The sequence below is a fragment of the Cetorhinus maximus genome, chromosome 10 (assembly GCF_964194155.1).
Source record: "Cetorhinus maximus chromosome 10, sCetMax3.hap1.1, whole genome shotgun sequence".
Taxonomy (NCBI): Eukaryota; Metazoa; Chordata; class Chondrichthyes; order Lamniformes; family Cetorhinidae; genus Cetorhinus; species Cetorhinus maximus.
In genome coordinates this window covers 54,433,203-54,453,610 of record NC_135888.1, presented here as the reverse complement: position 1 = coordinate 54,453,610, position 20,408 = coordinate 54,433,203, and the positions used below count along the sequence as shown (strand labels likewise).

General features: G+C 42.1%; 1 protein-coding gene across 1 annotated transcript in view; it reads right to left on the bottom strand.

Annotated features, from left to right (window-relative positions):
• LOC144685323 (ran-binding protein 17-like) overlaps positions 1–20,408 on the bottom strand; it is a 947,082-nt gene that overhangs the window by 341,951 nt on the left and 584,723 nt on the right. The window contains exon 19 of the mRNA XM_078549733.1: positions 18,576–18,679. Within this exon, the coding sequence (XP_078405859.1) occupies positions 18,576–18,679 (104 nt within the window). The remainder of the gene's footprint in view (positions 1–18,575; positions 18,680–20,408) is intronic.

The following is a 20,408-nucleotide window of genomic DNA, read 5'->3' as shown; positions in this document are numbered from 1 at the left end:
GGGGGCGGGAAGAGGGCGGGCGCCGACGTCATCATGGATGCTGGTGAGTGCTTCCATTGAACTCCCTGAAGGTAGGCAGATGCCTCAGGGAGTTGCAGACCTCCAAATAACAAAAGAAAGCACAAAAATGCTGCAAAAAATGTCCATTCAGCACTATCAAGTACCTGAAAGCATACCTCATAAAAATGTTGTCCCAGATATTTCTTTTTATTTTACATCCTAACGGGGATTTCATCCCGCCCTTGGATGAGATTTCATCAAAAATGTAAAGGCAGCCTAGCCGATTGGCCTGTCTGCCAACCATAAGGTTGGACAGGTCACAAAAGAATCGCTTACAATTGGGCTGTTAGTGAACATAATTGCCCGCTTAATTGTTGGCGGGCGCTCTTGCGACCGCTGCACGCGCCCGCCAAGCGAAATATTGCACGAGTGTACAATGACATCTGGACTCTCCCCTGGCATCATCTCGCACAATTTTATGCCCGTTCAGATTGGGCACGCATCCACCCGCAGGACATAAAATTCTGGCCACAGTTTTTAAATCTTGCAGGTCACTTATTGGTGTGCATGCGTGTTGACATTGGCTGTTTGTCTGGGTGATGTTCTTTATCCGGAGAGTGTCGTTCCTGTGGCCCTTGTTGCCTTGGTGACTGTTGTTGTTCCACTGAAGTCGTTGTGGACATGGTGGACATCAAGTATTGATGGTAGTTCTGTACTCAGTACAGCTGGTGAGATCCCTGCTCTCTGACTGGTCGACTGCAGCGAAGGAACAACTTCATTCCCAAGTTTACATGAGGGCTGACTCCTGTTGAGAGCATTGAGGGTTTGTAGCCTGACTGGCCCCTCATGTTTTTCCATAGCTACACATTGATTCTTCAAGGAGTTTTTCAAGGTCGCAGCTTCTTTGCATGCCTTTTCTGCCTGCTGTTTTGCCTGGCTGTATATCTGGTTGAGTTTTTTCAACTCCTGCTTTGAGTTGCCAACTGTGGAATTTTGGGTCATTCTTTCCTCCTGGTACCTTAGTGTTGTCTCCAAAATTTGTTTGTTCTGATCTCGCAGAGCTTGGTTCATTGAAGGCTTCAGTTTATCGTGTGTTTTCAACGGTATGTACTCAGCTGGAATCTTGCCCTTCAAATCTTCCAGTTCAGCTCTGATGTGCACATTTTCCTGTAGAACTGCTTCATTTACCTTCTGCTTGTGTATTTCCTTGCACTGACGTAGTTGGCAGCTATCTTGTGGTTTACTTACATATTGTCTCCCTTGATCTGGAATCGTTTGTTTTCCTTTCTCTGTTGGCATGTTTAGGGTTATCAGTCCAAGCTTTAGACTTGCTTCAGCTGAGATGAGTGGCCATTGCATCTCATCTATGATCTGGAACTCCAGATTTTCCTTCTTGTCATTGCATTGGGTTATCAGACTAATTTGTTCTCTCGGTATGAGTGTCATGCCATCATATAGCCTCAGTCTTACTTTCGAGGGCTTCATTTTCAGATTGCCATGTTGAACCACTTCACACAGATCTGTGAAGGTCACAATGGTGCGTGACATACTTGTGTCTATCTGACACTTCTTGTTTGCTTGATACTTTCCCTCTGCAGTCATCATAGTAAAAGTCACAAACCATTTGTCACCTATAGAGACTGAACCAAACTGTTGCATGGTATATAGTTCTTCATCAGACTCTTCTGCTGATATGCTCCATTGGCCAGCTGTATCGGCTTGTTTTGCTTTTTTCTCACCAAACACTTGTGTGCGAAATGATTCTGCTTCTTGCAGTTAAAACACTGCTTTCCCCATGCTAGGCAATCCTCCTTTACCTTTGTATGCTATCCTCCACAGTATTTGCATCCTGCCCTTTGTCTGCAATTATTTCTCGACTCTCAGCATAATGTATCTCCTGGTCTGCTCTGCCATACATATGCTCTAGCTGACGTTTCATAACTTCTGCATTTTAGTGCATTTCTATCATTTCCTTTAGTATCAGTTCTTCATCTTTCAGTAGACTTGCTCTCACCAAGGGGTCTCTCACACCTAAGACCAGTCTATCTTTAATTAGACCATCTTTTATCTGTCCGAATTCGCATGATGCTGCCAGCTGCGTTATTGCAGTCATATACCGTTCAATGGTCGCGTTTTCAACTGAACCCAAGTGTTGAATACATATCATTCACATGTAGCATTCACTCGGAGTTCAAAATGTACTTTCAAGGCATTCAAAATCTCTGCCATCTGTTTTTTCTGCTCATCAGTTAGTTTTAGGGTGGTATACACTTTGCAGCCGTCCCTCCCCAGCAGTGTTAAAAGTATGGCTACTCTTATTGGTTCTAGCTTTTTAATTAAGTCTGTTGCAATCTCATAGTTTTGCCATTGTAAATGAAAAAACCAACAGTTTTTCCACATATCACTGTTCATTACGACTGGAGATGGGAGTGGAAAATTTACTGCAGCCATTTTTGCTTACTCAGTAATTTACTTGCAGCCTTTGATTGTGTTTCTTTTGTCTTTTCATGTCTGTTTTTCCTTTGCCCTTTTGCATTAGCTGTCTGCAGCTTTGAACTTTTGTGTGTTTTTCTTAGCTGTGTCTTCTCTGTGGCCAGTATTGTACTAGCTTGCAGCTTTTCTCTTTGCCCTTTTTTTCAGCAGTTTTTTTGCAGATTTGAACCCGTGTTCCTGGGTTCTCAGTGTCTTCTCTGCAAAATTTCCAGGGTTGAAAAATCTATTTTTTCTCCACTTTCTGACACCATGCTTCAGGTATAAGGACAGTTCTGTTCTGTTCTGTTGAAGGGTCGTGAGGACTCGAAACGTCGACTCTTTTCTTCTCCACCGATGCTGCCAGACCTGCTGAGTTTTTCCAGGTAATTCTGTTTTTGATAAGGACAGCAATGTCATCAGTGTCTGTCTCTGTGAGAGGCTTTACTGAACAGCTGTAAGATGTCTGCCTCCAGAGGCAGCCTCATGGCATAGTCACATGACTATGGAAAGCCTGATGTGACAATCAGACTGGTTACATTTCAAAACCCAAACACATATTGTCAATGTTGATAGATGGCAGCATCGCAACATCCTGGATCATGACATTTGTCTTCTTGGTGCTGATGGCCTAACCAACCTCTTTACAGGTGTTAGACAGCCTGCCCATTTGCCACTGAAGGTGTTCCTTGGTATTGAGTACAACTCAAAGCAGTGTTCCACCCACCTGTTTATTGCAGTTGGCAATGCCCTCCCCTGCCTTTGTTTTCAATGGAGCCATTCTCTTTACTGACCCATTGCCTATTTGATCCCAGCATTCCCCGTATTAAAGGACATCTAGATATTCTGGTAAAGTTGTAACCAGTAGCACCTACAGCAGCATCTAGGTCTCAGTTGGACTTTATTTTGAGCAGCTCTTCACATTTTGAGTAGCTCTTCACCTAGACTCTCTTGTAATTAATGAAAGCAGATTGCTTGGCTTCAATGACAGGTTCCATTATAATGAATTTAACCTTGAACCAGTCAACATTTTTCCACCCTTGCTTCCCATATGCTGAGAGTGTGGTATTGTAAATTGTGTCTTGAAGTAGGTTCCATTTTGCTTCTGCACTCTGTGTGTGAATGCCAGAGAGCGCCTGTACAATAAAGTTTTTGTTTTATTCATTCATGGGATATGGTCATCACTGGCAAGGACAGCATTTATTGCCCATTCCTAATTACCCTTGAGAGCAGTTAAGGGTCAACCACGTTGTTGTGGGTTTGGAATCACATGTAGGCCAGACCAGGTAAGACCTGTCTCACCCCCCTTAAACAGCATATATTTCACCACATTTTTACTTCTCTTTAGTTCTGAAGAAGAGTCATACGGACTCGAAACATTAACTCTGTCTTTCTCTCCACAGATGCTGTCAGACCTGCTGAGTTTTTCCAGCAATTTTTGTTTTTGTTTCAGCTAAGGATGGCAGATTTCCTTTCCTAAAGAAAAATGTTGGTGCTTTTCTGGATAGGCAGTACAGCTGGCGTTGATAACAGCTTTTCAGCTTTGAATGAGAAAACTTCAAGGGCTGCATCTACACCCTAGTGAACTCTGGCAAGTGATCTGTATCATAGTCAGCACTGTGGAGCTGCGTGTGTTGAGAATGCTGTTCAGAGAGTCACATCTGGTGATGATCGGGTGCAGCTAGTGTCAATGCCCTTAGATTTCTCCAGCACATCTTGCTGCATGGTTTCTTCTGAAAGGAAGTGTTACTACATGGTAGCAGCAAAGCTCTATTAGTCTCTGTCCATTTTAATTTATCTTTCCTGTGCCATGATGTCTGAGACAGGAGGCAGGTGGTCCATGCCCACTCTTGCATTGAGATCCTGTTGTGACTTAAGAATTCTGTTGCAGCAGTGTCAGGCTTGTCGTAGAACTGGTCTTTCATCTCTGCCATGGAATGCAGCATTGGAGCATAGCCACTCACGAGCTTAACTGGCCCTATTCAAGTTGAGAGGCAGATACAGAGAGCAGGTTCTGAACTATTTGTGAGGGGTTCTATCATTGAGAGCAGCAAGTTCCTTACGGCGAAGCCTATATCCTGCTCACGAGTTTCGTCTAAACTCTTCCCCTGCCATATGAACGTGTAACATTTTTCTTCCAGTGATCCAGTTTGGCGAGCCTGGTCTCTTGTGGGGAAGCTGTGTCAATGTTCATCCTAAGTTCTATGTTGATCACGGCTGTCTTACGCGCATTATCGAACAGCTGCAAGTCATCTGCCTGTCCCTTGCATATGACATTCCAGCTTGCCAATTGCAGGCTTGGCATCTTCTTTTTTTTGCTTGTTTTGCTTGTTTTCCTTGTTAAGCAGAGACTCCAAGCTGCAAACACCCATTACAGTAGATGGACCGTGGTGGATCTACACTTTATCAGTCAGAGGCTGGTCAACTTGAGGTATGCAGTAGACCAGTGGGTTGCGATGGTCCCTCCCACCAGGGACAGCCCATCGCACCCGTTCTCTATGCCAATCAAGTTGGATTTATCACTCATAACTGCTGTCTCCCATGTTACGTTAATGTTCTGCAGTGAAACTGGAGTGTCCTCTCCAGGGCAAAATCCTGGGCAAAATTTATGGAGACCCTGAGTTGTCCAACAGTCAGGGTCCCCCTCTCAACTTCCCCAGTTGAGCCTAAAGGAATGCAGAACACTATGTTTGGCACTGGCTTGGTTGCAGGAGTTGCCAGAAAAATGACAGAGTTAGACATCAGTCTGCCTTTGGGCTCCACTCCAGATTTTTGTCAAAGTTTACTTTCTTAGCTTCAACTCTACCGAGGTATCCACAAAGCAGTGGAGCTATTGGCTTGTAGCTGGGAGTTTGATTCATGAGCGCCGAGATATGTCGACACGCCAGTGGGTCTGCATACTGCATTTCTGGGGGCCAAACCTCCTCAGAGTTCTTCAGAAGCCTGAACCTGGGGCCATGAGTTTCCATGTGTCACCATGAGGACCCGCTGATGGAGAGACTGTGTACCGATGGGAAGAGACTTAAGCACTTGGCCCTCCTTTTTTACATTGCTGCTAGCCAGCAGTGTAGACTGAAAACAAGAAGCAAACTAACACGCAGAAAGCAGGACTCAAGCTAACTATCTTCAGCCACCAGACACATCACATCGACCTGTTAGATTTGGAAGTGCTTTATTGTAAGATTTGTCCTTGCACTGCCTCTTTCACCTTTTCAAGCTACATTCTCCAAGTGCAGAGGAAGCATTTTTTGACTGAATTTTGTTGGTTCAAGGATCTGAGTACGTAGTCCAAACTACCACTTTAGTACTGTGCCGAGAGGGTGCTGCACTGTTGGACATACTGTCTTTCAGATCAGTGGGTAAGTCAAAGCCGCGATCATTTGGACTTTCAGCAGCTGCAAAAGATATTAGTGCTAAAAAGTGCTAGGCTTCTTCTCATGTCATGGGCAATATTTATCTCTCAACTAACATCAAAAAAGATTTTTCTCATTTGTAGGACTTTACTGTGTGCAAATTGGTTCCAATATTTATCTACATAAAAACATCGAGTACATTTCAAAGTACGTCTTTGGCTGTAAAAGGCACTACAAAAATGAAGCTCTGAAGAGGAGTCATACGGACTCAAAACATTAACTCTGTTTTTTCTCTCCACAGATGCTGTTAGACCTGCTGAGTTTTTCCAGCATTTTCTGTTTTTGTTTCAGATTTCCAGCATCTGCAGTATTTTGCTTTTATAAAAATGAAAGTGCTTTCTTTATATTCCCCAATATTTGAAAACTGCCATAGTGAAGAGTTAGCAGAGATGAACTTTTGTCAATTCCTTTAATAGTCTTGAAAACATCAATAAAGTTTCCTTTTCTGCAAACTCCTTAACTTTTCCTTGGTGCCAGGATTTTCTGCTGAGCAATTTCTCAAAATGTTTGTCAAAGCCCTGTCCTTCCATGTGTCTGTAAAAAAGTTGAGGCAGTGCCTGCTGTTATTTGCACTGTAGTCTGATGCCAGACATTTGATGCACTAATCATAACTGTCATGGAGGGCAAGCTTTTATAAGTCTTTACAATCTGTCTTTTACAGTGTTTAAAAAAGCCAATTTGCAGGAACGAGCTTCCCAATTGTTGGTTTTCCTGTGAATGAGTCTCTCAGTCCTCCTCTGGTTCTCTCAGGTGGGCATTAAAAATCCCATGGCATTATTCGAAGAACAACAGTGGAAATTCTCCTCAGTGTCCTGGCCTTATCTCACAACCAATATCACTAAAATAGATGATCTGGTGACTTATCTGATGGCTTTTGCGGGAATGTGTTGTGTATAAATTGGCTGCTACGTTTCCTACATTATAAGAGTGACTTCACTTCAAAAGCACTTAATTGGTTGGAAAACACTTTAGGATGTCCTGAGGCCCTGAAAGATGCTATAGAAATGCAAGTTTTTCTTTCTTTTCTTTTAATGTAGCTAGAATTGTTATTCTTCTTCTGATCTTAAAAGAGTACAATGATCAACTTAACTCAACTTAACACAGCGGCATCTGCTCCAGTCAGGCCTCTCCACTATGTCTTTGCTAGATTGGTTTGGAATAATTTAGGTCAAGAGACAAACACCTGCTGGGATTTGTGGAGAATTTTCCACTGTCCTCTCCTGAAGGCAGTGATGCTTGGTAGCATAAAGTCGACACCTCCTCCCAATCACTTGCCCCTTCTTCACATGAGCCCAAATGGTTAATGTTCGGCAGACCACTGAACTGGAGGACATCGTATTCACTCCCAATTCCCAAATATCTAACATCTGCACTAACCCAATTTCTATCAGGACTCACCAGATAGTAATCGGAAGTAGAAACCTCATTCTCCAAGCCCTACCCCTCAAGCTCAGAAGCCAATTGCAGCACCTCCTAATATCCCGGCTGAGATTAGCTCTCTCCGGATTGACCAAGGAGCCTTCAGGTCTGTGTGGTTCAGTAACAAAATAAATTTACTTGCCCTTTCAGTTTGATGACAGAACAGTCGCTGTTATGCCTCTCCCAAAGAAATCGCATAATGTGGTCTTCATTTTGCCCTATCTGAGACTGATCTCTGGCACTAAAATTACGTGCTCTTGCATTTAATTCAGATATGTATACAATACAGTGATGCTTGATAAGTATGGAAATGAAACATGAACCAGATTTTATATGACCTCCGTTTGTAAACTGCATTGCAGAGAACAACAGCATCTGAAAATGGAAACTTTCATGGATACAACATTAAGAATCTATTTTTAAATACAAAGGCCACACCACATCCACTACGTCACTGGCAAGTAGATGTTAAATGTATCCTTGCAGTGTTGGAGATTAGCCACTGCGAATGTTACTGTAAATTTATTATATTATGAATAATTATTATAAATCAGCACTCAACTCTCCACCCACACCCACTCCCGATCATACAAACTACAGGGGAGCTCATTTATCTTAGACCCATCTAAGTTCAAAGGTCACTGGTTCAAACAGAAACTCCTATAAATCCATTTAAAGCAAGAATTATTAGGAACAGAAAAAGGCCAACAGGTCCAACAAGTTTGAGCCTCTTTCATAATTTCCCAGTTTCCTCTCTTTTCACAAACACATCTAATTGTCTCTTGAATATATTTAGACCATCCACTTCAATAAAACTCCTCGGTAATTTATTCAGCAATCTATTCCTGCTTTGGGGAAAAGCTCCACCTGACTTCCCTTCTTAGTCCTAATGTCCTCATTTTTAACCTGTGTTTCCCAGGATTTGAATTATTCATTCCAATTACCATTCATACACACCCCAACAGCCTTCAGATATATTTTTTAACATTATTTATTATCTGATTTCTGTTACGTCTGTTCTGTTAGTTCACCTTACAAAATAATCGCTCATGTTTCTAACATATGCTAGAGATATAATCACAAAAACCTCCTTTGAAACTATTTCAGAGTCAGGGCATCAGTAACAGAATGTATTTATTTTTAAATGAAAAATACTCATGGTCTAAAAGATATTGCAAGGTTTTATATTTTTCTGCTCTTACATTTCCTCTCCATTATTAATAGATCCAGCATCTAATAATGATACACAGGACCAGGGGTAAACAAGGCAAATTAATTTATATGCAAATCAGCTCTTGTAATGTTATGTTAAATAATCTTATTACACTTAGTTGTAAGGATGCTGACATTGACCTTTCAGTTTGTTGGGTATTGTAACACAGGCACATTTTATCTAAAAGGCTGGATAGAGAGAGTCTGCCATGGTTAAACGAAACACCTTGTTCAACTTTCTGAATCTACTAGCTTACAAAGGACAGTGGATATCCTTCTGAGTTTTTAGATGCAATTAACACTCAAACTTGTGAGTGCCTGCCATTTTGGGTGAATGTCTCCACTGGGGACTCAGGACCTGCCCACAAGCTCCAGCTTAAACTTAGACATTTTAGTTATAGAATCATAGAATGGTTACGGCACAGGAGGGGGCCATTCTGCTCATCATATCCATGCTGGCTCTCTGCAAGAACCAGTCAGCTAGACCTGCTTCCCTACCTTTTCCCTGTAGTCCTGCCAATTTCTTTTCTCTTAATTCTGCTTTGAAAGCCATGATTGAATCTGCCACCAGTACACTCAGTTAATGCATTTCAAATTCTAACCACTCACTGCATAAAAAGGTTTTTGCTCATACTGGCTTTGTCTTTTTTTGCCAATTGACATAAATTGATGGCCTCTGGTTCTTGACCCTTTTACCAATGGGAACAGTTTCTCCCTATCCACTCTGTCCAGTGCCGGCCATGGGTTTGAATACTTTGTTAAATCTCTTCCCAATGTCTCTTCTCCAAGGAGAACAACCCGAGCTTTACCAAACCACATAACTGAAGTTCCTCATCCCTGGAACGATTCCCATAAATTTTTTCTGCCCTCTCTCCAATGCCTTCACTTATCTCCTAAAGTTTGTACCCATAATTGGGTACAATACTGCAGTCGAGGCCAAACCAGTGTTTTATAATGGTTCACTATAACTTCCTTGCTTTTGTACTCAATGTCTCTATTTATAAAGCCCAGAATCCCATATGGCTTTTTAACCGCTTTTACGACATGCCCTGTCACCATCAATGATTTGTGCACATATGCTTCCAGGTCCCTCGGCTCCTACACCCCTTTAGAATTGTATCTTTTAGTTTATATTGCCTCTCTTCATTCTTCCTACCAAAATGAATCACTTCGCACTTCTCTATATTAAATTTCATCTGCTACACGTCCACCCATTCCACCAGCCTGTTCATGTCCTTGCAAAACCTATCACTATCCTCCTCACAGTTCACGACAGGACAAAGTTTGTGTTATCTGCAAATTTTTTTTGAAACTGTCCACAGTCCGGGTCATTAATATAGGTCAAGAAGTGATCCTAGTACCAACCTGTAGGGAACCTCATTATAAACCTTTCTCCAGTTTGAAAAACAAATATACACCACTACTCTTTGTTTACCATCACTCAGCCAACGTCGTATCCAAGTTGCCACTGTTCTTTTTATTCCAAGGGCTTCATTTTGCTGACAAGTCTATTGTTCGGCACTTTATCAAACACCTCCTGAAAGCCCATACAGACCACATCAACCGCATTACCCTCATCAACCCTCGCTGTTACCTCATGAAATAACTTATCAAGTTACTTAAACACAATATGCTCTTAGCAAATCTGTGCTGGTTTTCCTTAATTAATCCATACTTGCCCAAGTGACAGTTAACTTTCTCTTGGATTTTGTGCTTCTAAAAGCTTTCCCACCAGTGAGGTTAAACTGACTGACCTATAGTTGTGAGGCTTTTCCTTACACCCTTTTTTTGAACATGGATGTAACATTTGCAATTCTGCACTCTCTGGCCACCCCTGTATCGAAGGAGGATTGGAAAATTATGGTCATTGCCACTCCTACTTCCCTCATACTCGGATGCACCTGATCTGGTTCTGCTGACTTAACTTTAGCTAGCTTTTCTAATACTTCTTTATCAATTTTTAGTCCATCCAGTGTCTCAGCTACTTCTCTTTCACTATATGATTTTGGCAGCACCTTCTTGCTTGGTAAAGACAGATGCAAAGTAGTCATTTAGTACCTCATAGTCATACCCTCTGCCTCCAACTGTAAATGTTTGATCCCCAACAGGCTCTACTTGTCCCTTAACCACCGTTTTACTACTTATATGCCTATTGTTGAAGGCAAAGCAGAACCAGAAAGCTTACCTATGACTTATTGTATTTGCTAGTATATTCTATCAATGGATGCCAGGATTTTACACAGGAAATTGATCTTAATCGAGGACCTGCCTTTACTGTGTTGACATTGTTTTGATAGCAGAATTTTGAAATGTAACAAAACTACTAATATTCTCTCTTAAAACAATATTCAGAAAAACACGGTTGACAATATAAATACTGAATCTCAATTTAAAGCCCTGCACAAAATTCATCTCCTTCAGTAAAATCTATATCTACTAAAACAGAAGAAAAAGCTCGAAGATGACTATGGAGGGCAGCACAAGCCAACATTGTGTAGAAGGACATGAAAAATGGTAATGTAGGCACAGGAATGCACTCCCTAAATCAAATGATGTTTCTGAAGTAATTACACCTTTTCCTTAGTGAGAAATAAATACAAATACGTTAATTATCATTTCCCAGAAAATTTCACATAAAATGAATGTTTGAAATTCATAAGGAACAAGCATTTTGAACAATGATCATGAAATCCCACTGTGAGTGTATTGATGCAACTGCTTTTGGAGATTATCCAAGAGTAGTTCAAGTAGGATGAGAGCAAAATAAATCAGTTGGAACTGTTTTACAGCCATGAAATAGCTTTTTTGCCCTAGTAATTTCAATCCCCTTGCTTTAACCCTCGTGTCAAAAACGCACGTGGAAAATGGAGACCTGGGACTGGATTTTCCATTCAGTGACGGAAAAGAGGGGTTGGGTCAGTTTGTGGGTGCCGAACCTACCTCTGGGGGAAACTGTCACTCATTGGGATTTTCATGGGGCACTCCCTTAATTGGCCTAGAGACAGGTCTCATTAAGGATGGTGGGTGGGCTCTCGAAGCTGCAGGCTAATCAGAGGCCTCCAAGCTTGAAAGAAGTTGCAGGTTATAATGGAAGATAAGTAAGAGAGAGGGTGCTTCAAGATGGAAGCATCCTCTCCAATGTCTTTAAATCTTTAATTAAGAAGTGGTTTTTGCAGTCAGGCCACCACTCTCGGGTAAGGGGTGGCACTCCTCTACAGGGTGGCTTGTGGCTACTCCTGCTTCTGCAGAGAAGGCCTCCAGGCCAGCCTGAAGTGCTGCTCCTCCCACCAACTTGCTGCTGGGAAATTCCAGTCGGCCTCCTTTAGTTGGCCTCAATTAGGCTCTTAATGTTACTGATCGGTTACCCACTCTGTGTGGGCCAGTAGCATTGCAAGCCTCCAATCCTACCTCTGTAAAAATGACTCGGAGACGGGATGGAGCTGGGAAACCCGCACACCAGCTGGCAGTGGTATTTTTGGCTCCCGTGCGCCTATGTTCCCAGCCCCAGTTGGGATTGAAAATCCAGCCCCTGAACTATGTCTGATTTGTTAACTCTTCTTCTACTTGAACCTATTTGGTACAACTTTTTCCCACTTTAAAGTGGAAGTACACTCTATTGGAACTATCTCCTGCCATCTCAGGACAAGACTGTAGGGCATTCTCTGGATTTTTTCATTTTCCCACTGGCAGCTGCTTCACATATTGAACCCCTTCACCCCTAATCTGAGTTACTTTGCACACCTAGGTTTGGAAAACCACATATGGTCCCAAAATGTTCTTTTTTCATTTTTCTGGACTATGTTATTTTCTTTTCTCTTAACGCACATAATTTTCCTATCACTCCTTCTTTGTCTCTCCTAACCTTATTGTTTACTTGTTCTACATTGTCCTGTTCCTGCTCCTTTTCATTTGTAGACAATAATTCTTCCTGTCCTCAGCCTCTCTTCTACATAATATTCTATTTATCTATTTTCTTTTCTACCCATCACTATTTACCTCCCATTTCAGTCTGTCCTTTTTCTCCTTAGTTTATTTCTCTGCCTACGTTACCTTTTGTCCCTCTACATTTTGTCAACCTTCCCTATTCTGTCTGTCTCTCTGTCCACTCTCCCTTCACAATCTGCCTCTTTCCTTGTACCTACCTTTTATGCATTTCCCACAACGAGAAACTAAATGTTGGACAATCTGCCATGGCATCATTAACAGCTCCACTAAACCTGCTAATAACCAAGTTTCCTTGTTGATTTTCCTGGGTAAGCTAAAATAGCTTACATAATTGGAGGGAATCTTAACAGGACAGACCCACATGCAGTGGGGAGGCCAGTAGCGGTTTGGGAACCTGCTTGTTCTGTCGTCAGGCTTTGCTTTGGGTCTTTAACTCAGCCATGGCATTAGTATCCGGCTTCCAGATTTCCTGGCCAGAGATCATGGGTGGGATGACATGCTGAATCTGTCAAAGAAAGGATTTCTAATTAAAGGGACCCCAGCAGGAGTCAGAATGGCCAAACTGTACATTGATTCCTGTGTCTTCAGCAACTACAGGAATGGAAAGGAGACCTGGGTCTGCTATGGAGGCCCTGCTGTGGGATTTGAGGGGCTGAAGTGAGATAATTTTTTCCAAAGATGGGAAGAAAAGGCTAGCCACTTCAAGCAAGCAGGTGTGGATGCTGAGGAAGTGAGCAGCAAGAGTGTGGTCCCTTGGGTCTGGAGACAGTGCACCAAGAGGTTCAAGGATCTCATGAGGGCAGGAAAAGTGAGAGGCATAACACTTTCAGGTGTCAAGGCCCATACCCCAACTTTCCAGCATTCTCCTGCATAGCATTCCTCAGGCCGACACACATTGTAGCTGCACTCATTCCTCTCTCTCCAGGTACCACCTCACATCCCCATCTGAACCATCAATATTCACACTCACCCTCATCTTTGTGCCACCTTGTACCTATGCCCCACAGTTCATTCATGTAGGCCTTCACCCCTCTTCGCCCAAGCTATTTTTCACACTCACAACTCTCTGCTTTCTCTCCTTGAAGGAGAAGAGAGTGCAGAATTTCATGGAAAGGCAAGCAGCCAGGGGAAGCGGACCTTCAGTGACAGTCACCATCACAGTTACTGCCAATATTTGTCCTCCTGGCCCACTTGTTATGGGGGTTGCAGATGACAGCAGTGACCTGCCATAAAAGCCTGAGCTTCCTGAGGCACAGGTGCTCACACATGTCGAGACAGCTGATCCTCTTCCTGTGTGCCTTGTGTTAGGAGCTCGCCTCCTCTGAGCTGGATCGCTGTGTCCATCCTCTCTGCCATTTTAGTGGCAAGTGGCTGAGGAGAAGGAAGCTGGTGCTGGTGCTGGGGTTGCTCCTGCAGCTGCTGCAGTTCCTCTTGTTCCTCATCAGAGGTATAAGGTAGAGCTGTATAAACTGTTTCCATGCCGCAGTGAAGGCTGGCAGCAGCGAAGTGCAAATCAAGATGAGAGGACAAGAAGTTGAAAATAACGTGTACACGTTAAATAAGAGCACACATGCAGAAGTGGTCACCTAGATATGGCTACACTTCTTCAGTTACCCTGTTTGAAGGCTTCCTAGGCTGTCAGTTTCACTGAAGAGGTAAGATGCAGAGACCTCTTGAGCCTGTGATTTGGCTGTTAAAGCCAGAATGCAGGGAAATTAAAAGTTAATTACCTGTTTGCATATTTTAGTGTTAGGGATTCCCTGTTGCAGTGGGATTCCCTGCTTGGTGTCAAACCCGGAAGTGAACAGGAATATGTGTCTGATGCCACTTTATGGACATTTAACCTGGTGCCCGCTCGCAAGCCTGTTTCCCCTTGGCAGTTAAAATTCTGCCCATTGTTTCTACATGTTTCTTCTTATTCATTCAGGGGATTTGGGCATTGCTGGCTAGGCCAGCATTTATTGCCCATCCTTAATTGCCCTTGAGAAGGTGGTGGTGAGCTGTCTTCTTAAACCGCTGCAGTACATGTGGTGTAAGTGCACCCACAGTGCTGTTAGGGAGGGAATTCCAGAATTTTGACCCAACGACAGTGAAGGAACGGTGATATATTTCCAGGTCAGGATGATGAGTGGCTGGAGGGAAACTTCCAAGTGGTGGTGTTCCCATGTATCTGTTGCCCTTGACCTTCTAGATGGTAGTGGTTGTGGGTTTGGAAGGTGCTGTCTAAGGTGCCTTGGTGAGTTGCTGCAGTGCATCTTGTAGATAGTACACGCTGCTGCCACTGTGCGTCGGTGGTGGAGGGAGTGAATATTTGTGGATATGGTGCCAATCAAGCAGGCTGCTTTGTGCTGGATGGTGTTGAACTTCTTGAGTGTTCTTGGAGCTGCACTCATCCAGGCAAGTGGGGTGTATTCCATCACAATCCTGACTTCTGCCTTGTAGATGGTGGACAGGCTTTAGGGAGTTAAGAGGTGAGTTACTCGTTGCAGGATTTCAAGCCTCTGGCCTGCTCTTGTAGCCACAGTATTTAGATGGCTAGTCCAGTTTAGTTTCTGGTAAATGGTAACCCCCAGGATGTTTGATAGTGGGGGATTCAGCGATGGTAATGCCATTGAATGTCAAGGGCTGATGGCCAAGCTCTCTCTCGGTGGAGATGGTCATTGCTTGGCACTTGTGTGGCGTGAATGTTACTTGCCCCTTGTCCACCCAAGCCTGGATATGTCCAGGTCTTAACATAATAACATAAGATCTAGGAGCAGGAGCAGGCAATTCAGCCTCTCGAGCCTGCCCCGCCATTCATTACGATCTTGGCTGATCTCATTTCGGCCTCAACTCCAATTTCCCGCCCTCTCCCCATAACCTTTCAACCCATTACTAATTAAAAATCTGTCTATCTCCTCCTTAAATTTATTCAGCATCCCAGCATCCACTGCATTCTGAGGTAGTGAATTCCACAGATTCATGACCCTTTGAGAAAAGTAATTCCTCCTCACCTCTGATTTAAATCTACCACCCCTTAGCCTAAAACTATGGCCTCTCATTCTAGAATGCCCCACAAGGAGAAACATCCGTTCCACGTCTACTTTGTCTATCCCCTTTAGCATCTTATGTACCTCAATTAGATCTCCTCTCATCCTTCTAAACTCTAGCGAGTATCGGCCTAAACTGATCAATCTCTCCTCATAAGACAAGCCCCGCATCTCTGGAATGAATCTAGTGAACCTCCTCTGAACCGCCTCCAGTGCAACTACATCCTTCCTCAAGTAAGGGGACCAAAACTGTGCACAGTACTCCAGGTGCGGTCTCACCAATGCAACAACACTTCCCTATTTTTATATTCTATTCCTTTAACAATAAATGCCAAAATTCTATTTGCCTTCCTTATTACCTGCTGTACCTGCATACTAGTTTTCAGCGATTCATGCACGAGAACATCCAGATCCCTCTGCACTGAAGCATTCTGAAGTTTCTCTCCATTTAAATAATAAGTAGCCTTTTTATTCTTCCAACCAAAATGGATAACCTCACACTCATCCACATTAAACTCCATCTGCCAACTTTTGGCTCATTCACCTAACCTGTCCATATCCATTTGTAAATTTCTTATTTCTTCATTGCAACTTACTTTCCCACCTATTTTGGTGTCATCTGCAAATTTAGCTATAGTATCTTCTACCCCTGAATCCAAGTCATTAATATAGATTGTAAATAGTTGGGGCCCAAGGACCGACCTGTGGCACCCCACTAGTCACAGCTTGCCATCCAGAAAAAGACCCATTTATCCCAACTCTCTGCTTTCTGTTAGTTAGCCAATCCTCTATCCAAGCTAATACATTATGCCTAACTCCGTGTGATCTTATCTTGTGTATTAATCTTTTGTGCGGCACCTTATCAAAGGCCTTCTGGAAGTCCAGATATATTACATCTACAGGATCCCCATTATCCACTTTGCTTGTCACATCTTCAAAGAACTCTAGCAAATTAGTCAAACACGATTTACTCTTCATAAAACCATGCTGACTCTGATGGATTGCATTTTGACTTTCCAAATGCCCCATTACTACCTCCTTAATAATGGATTCCAACAATTTCCCTATGACAGATGTTAAACTAACTGGTCTATAGTTTCCTACTTTCTGCCTCCCCCCCTTTTTGAATAAGGGCGTTAAATTACCATTTTTCCAATCCACTGGAGCCTTTCCAGAATCCAGGGAATTTTGGAATATTATAGCCAATGCATTCGTTATCTCCACTGCCACTTCCTTTAAGACCCTAGGATGTAGGCCATCAGGTCCTGGGGACTTATCACCCTTTAATCCCAATAGTTTGCTCAGTACTTTTTCTCCAGTGATGGTGATTGTTCTAAGTTCCTCCTTCTCTATATCCTCTGCACTACCTGTTACTATTGGGGTGGTACTAGTGTCCTCCACTGTGAAAACTGAGGCAAAATATTGATTAAGCGTCTCTGCCATTTCTGCGTTCCCCACTATTAACTCCCCAGTCTCGTCCTCCAAGGGACCAACATTCAATTTAGCTGCTCTCTTTCCTTTTATATACTTGTAGAAGCATTTGCTATCAGTTTTTACATTTTGCACTAATTTTCTTTCATAATTTACCTTTGCTCTTTTTATTATTTTTTTAGTAACCCTTTGTTGATCTTTAAAAGTTTCCCAATCTTCCAGCCTGCCACCGACCTTTGCAATTTAGTATGCCTTAGTTTTTGCCTTTTAAGTTATCTTTAACTTCCTTGCTTAGCCATGGATGTTTTTTCCCCCTATTTAGTATGCCTTAGTTTTTGCCTTTTAAGTTATCTTTAACTTCCTTGCTTAGCCATGGATGTTTTTTCCCCCTATTTGCATCTTTCTTCCTCATTGGGATATATTTTACTTGGGAGAAATTGAATATCTCTTTAAATATCTGCCACTGTCTTGCTGCATTTGGGCATGGACTGTTCAATATCTGAAGAGTCGTGAATGATGCTGAACATTGTGCAATCATCAGCGAACATCCCCATTTCTGACCTTATGATTGAAGGAAGGTCTTGGTGTATTCTCGAATGTATGTGAATAAATTAAAATGAAACAAAAAAAAAAATCAACAAAAAGGCACCATGAAATTTGCCAACTAACCCAACCTTTTGATGTTCAATGGCAATATGCAGCAACATCCTTTAACTTTGTCTCTCCCCTGCTAATTTAATGTACTCCACTGCTAGGTTTTGTGCTCTTACTAACTGTCCTCTAAGAAAATATTTTCCTTAAAGGGCTACAATAACGTCACTAACTTGCCACAGTACCTATTATAATCCTTATTTGCTCTCTACTTCACATTATCCAATCCATTCCATGTTTAAGCGCTTCATCCACACACAACCCTCTGTTCATTTTGCTCTGTAACCAGTTATTTGGAGGTGCACGTGAAACAGACTGCCTTGTTCTGATGACCATCTTATTATGTAATGCACCAGCAATGGAGTCATCCAATACATTAGAGCTCCATCAGAGAAATTAACCAATACTAATATTGATGTGTTGCAGGAGCACAAACAGTAGAGTACTGATCTCCTGCCTAAAAGTTGGAAGTCCTGAGCTTTTTTGAATGTCCATTGAGTCCTGCCCACCTCAGTCAAAGTGAGTTGTCAATCTGACAGAGTTGAGACACCCTACTTCAGAGGCAAGAGGAAAAATGCTCACTGCCCCACTCACCATACCGAATAGTGTGCATCAAATAATCGTAGGACAACCTGGGTTATGCATCAATTTCCATTGGACTACTGTATCTACATGAGGATGTGCAATCATAAAGTGTATCAAGTCAAGCCAATGTAAAAAAAAACAATACTTTCAATTTAAGGCTGATACACACATACAGAAGTGCATTGGGCTTGCTGGAAAGGTTTATATATAGCTTACACATTAACGCAACTCTGATTACCTCTGGAGACCTGGGGACTTGACATTCACAAATTATTTTTTATTGCCCAAGTGGTTCATACAACATTAGTCAATGTACCTTCACTGCAACATATGGACTATTTCAAAATGAAAACTGGAAATGTATATGACAAGTCATAGGTTACATTTTATTTTACCTGATAAATAATGAAGACAAACATACCTTAGCCTTATCTTGCTTGAAATTGCTGTTGAAGAGCTGTGTCAGGGTTTCAAATGTTGTAGTTAGTGGAAGCATGAACAGCTCAAATTCATCCTCATCCTCACCTTAAGTGTAAAATAAAAAAAAACAAAATGTTTTCTGACAATTAAAATTAGAAAGACATGAACTCAAGTCTCACATCACCCTATTCAGTCTATGGTCAATCTTGAGGTTTTGACATCTCTCAGTCAGCATCAAGACAGCTCCAGCTCCAAATATCCGTCCATTCTAAAATGCTGATGAGCGGGTTTCTGTTTCAACACTAACACTAGCAGTGCATTCCACACCTTCACAACCTGCTATATATTAATGCTTCTCCTGCCCTGTCCTAAATCCCTTACAATCAATCATATATTTATGCTCACTTGTTCTTGAAAAACACTCTTCTTCCATCCTTTCATTCTTCTGAACATCTCTATCAAATAAACTCTTAATATTCTGTGTTCTAATTAAAATAGCCCCAATTTTTCAATTCTTTCTTTGCATTGGTATTTCCTCACACCAGAGGCATCCAAGTGAATCAACCTAGTTTTGTCCCCTCTCTATAGCCTCAATATTCTTCCTATAGTGCTTAGGTTAAAACTGTGCACAGCGCTCTAGTGGTCTTACTAATATTTTACATTGATTCACCATTAACTCAACTTTTTTTTGTTTATTTCTTTATTTACAATGCATTATTTATGGGAACCCTTATACAAATGAGATGTTGCTTATGTTGTCCTGTGAACCTGAACCTCCAAATGCTGTTACTTTTCCCCATTCAAAATGGAATGATTACCTTTTTTAACCAAAATGTAGACATGGAATTCCATCTGCCACTTTTGTGCTCACCCCACCATCTTCTCAGTTTAACATTGCAGCTTCCTTTGATTCTCAGGATTATTTGTTATGACTCTTATTTTAGGTTCATCTGCAAATTTAGACACCACTCCCTCCATCACTATGTCCAAGTCATAGATGAACAGTGAACAGAAGCAGGCCTAGAACAGAACCCATGGAGCACCACTATTTAGCCCCTTTTAGGAACTTCACTGAACAATTAATTAATTAAAGATTCCAATATTTTCCCTGTCACACATACTAAACTAACTGACCCATAATTACACAGTCTAGCTTCATTTCCTTTTTCAGCTTGGGTAAGATGGGAATTACACTAGCCAATCTTCAGCCCTTCAGGGCACATAAAACTTTCTGGGCTTCCCCATTTCCCTCAGGATCCTTGGACGTCCTAGCATTCCATCCTTCTTTCGCTAAACTAACTTCTCTAAAATTTTTATTTCTTAAATTTCTCATCTTGCTCTTAACCAATTCAGGGTTTACCTCCTCGTCAATATTCTTTTCTTTTGTAAACTCTGATGCTTTGCCACAGGGAGTGATAGAGACCACTGTAGCTATTAATTTGGATAAATATTAGAAGTAAGACACAGGGCTAAGAGAGCATGTGGGGCAGTGGGAGTAGTTACTAATTGCTCTAGCAGAGAGCAGACAAAGGCACAAATGCAAAGACCAAATGGCTTGCATCTGTACTAGAAACTTTAATGGTTCTATGAGGCAACATTGAACATAGAAGATAAAAGCAAAATGCTGTGGATGCTGGAAATCTGAAACAAGAACAAAAATAGCTGGAAAAACTCAGCAGGTCTCACAGCATCGGCGGAGAGGAAGACAGTTAAAGTTTCGAGTCCATATGACTCTTCATCAGAACTAAAGAAAAATAGAAATGAGGTGAAATATAAGCTGTTTGAGGGGGGTGGGACAGGTCGAGCTGGATAGAGGGCCAGTGATAGGTGGAGG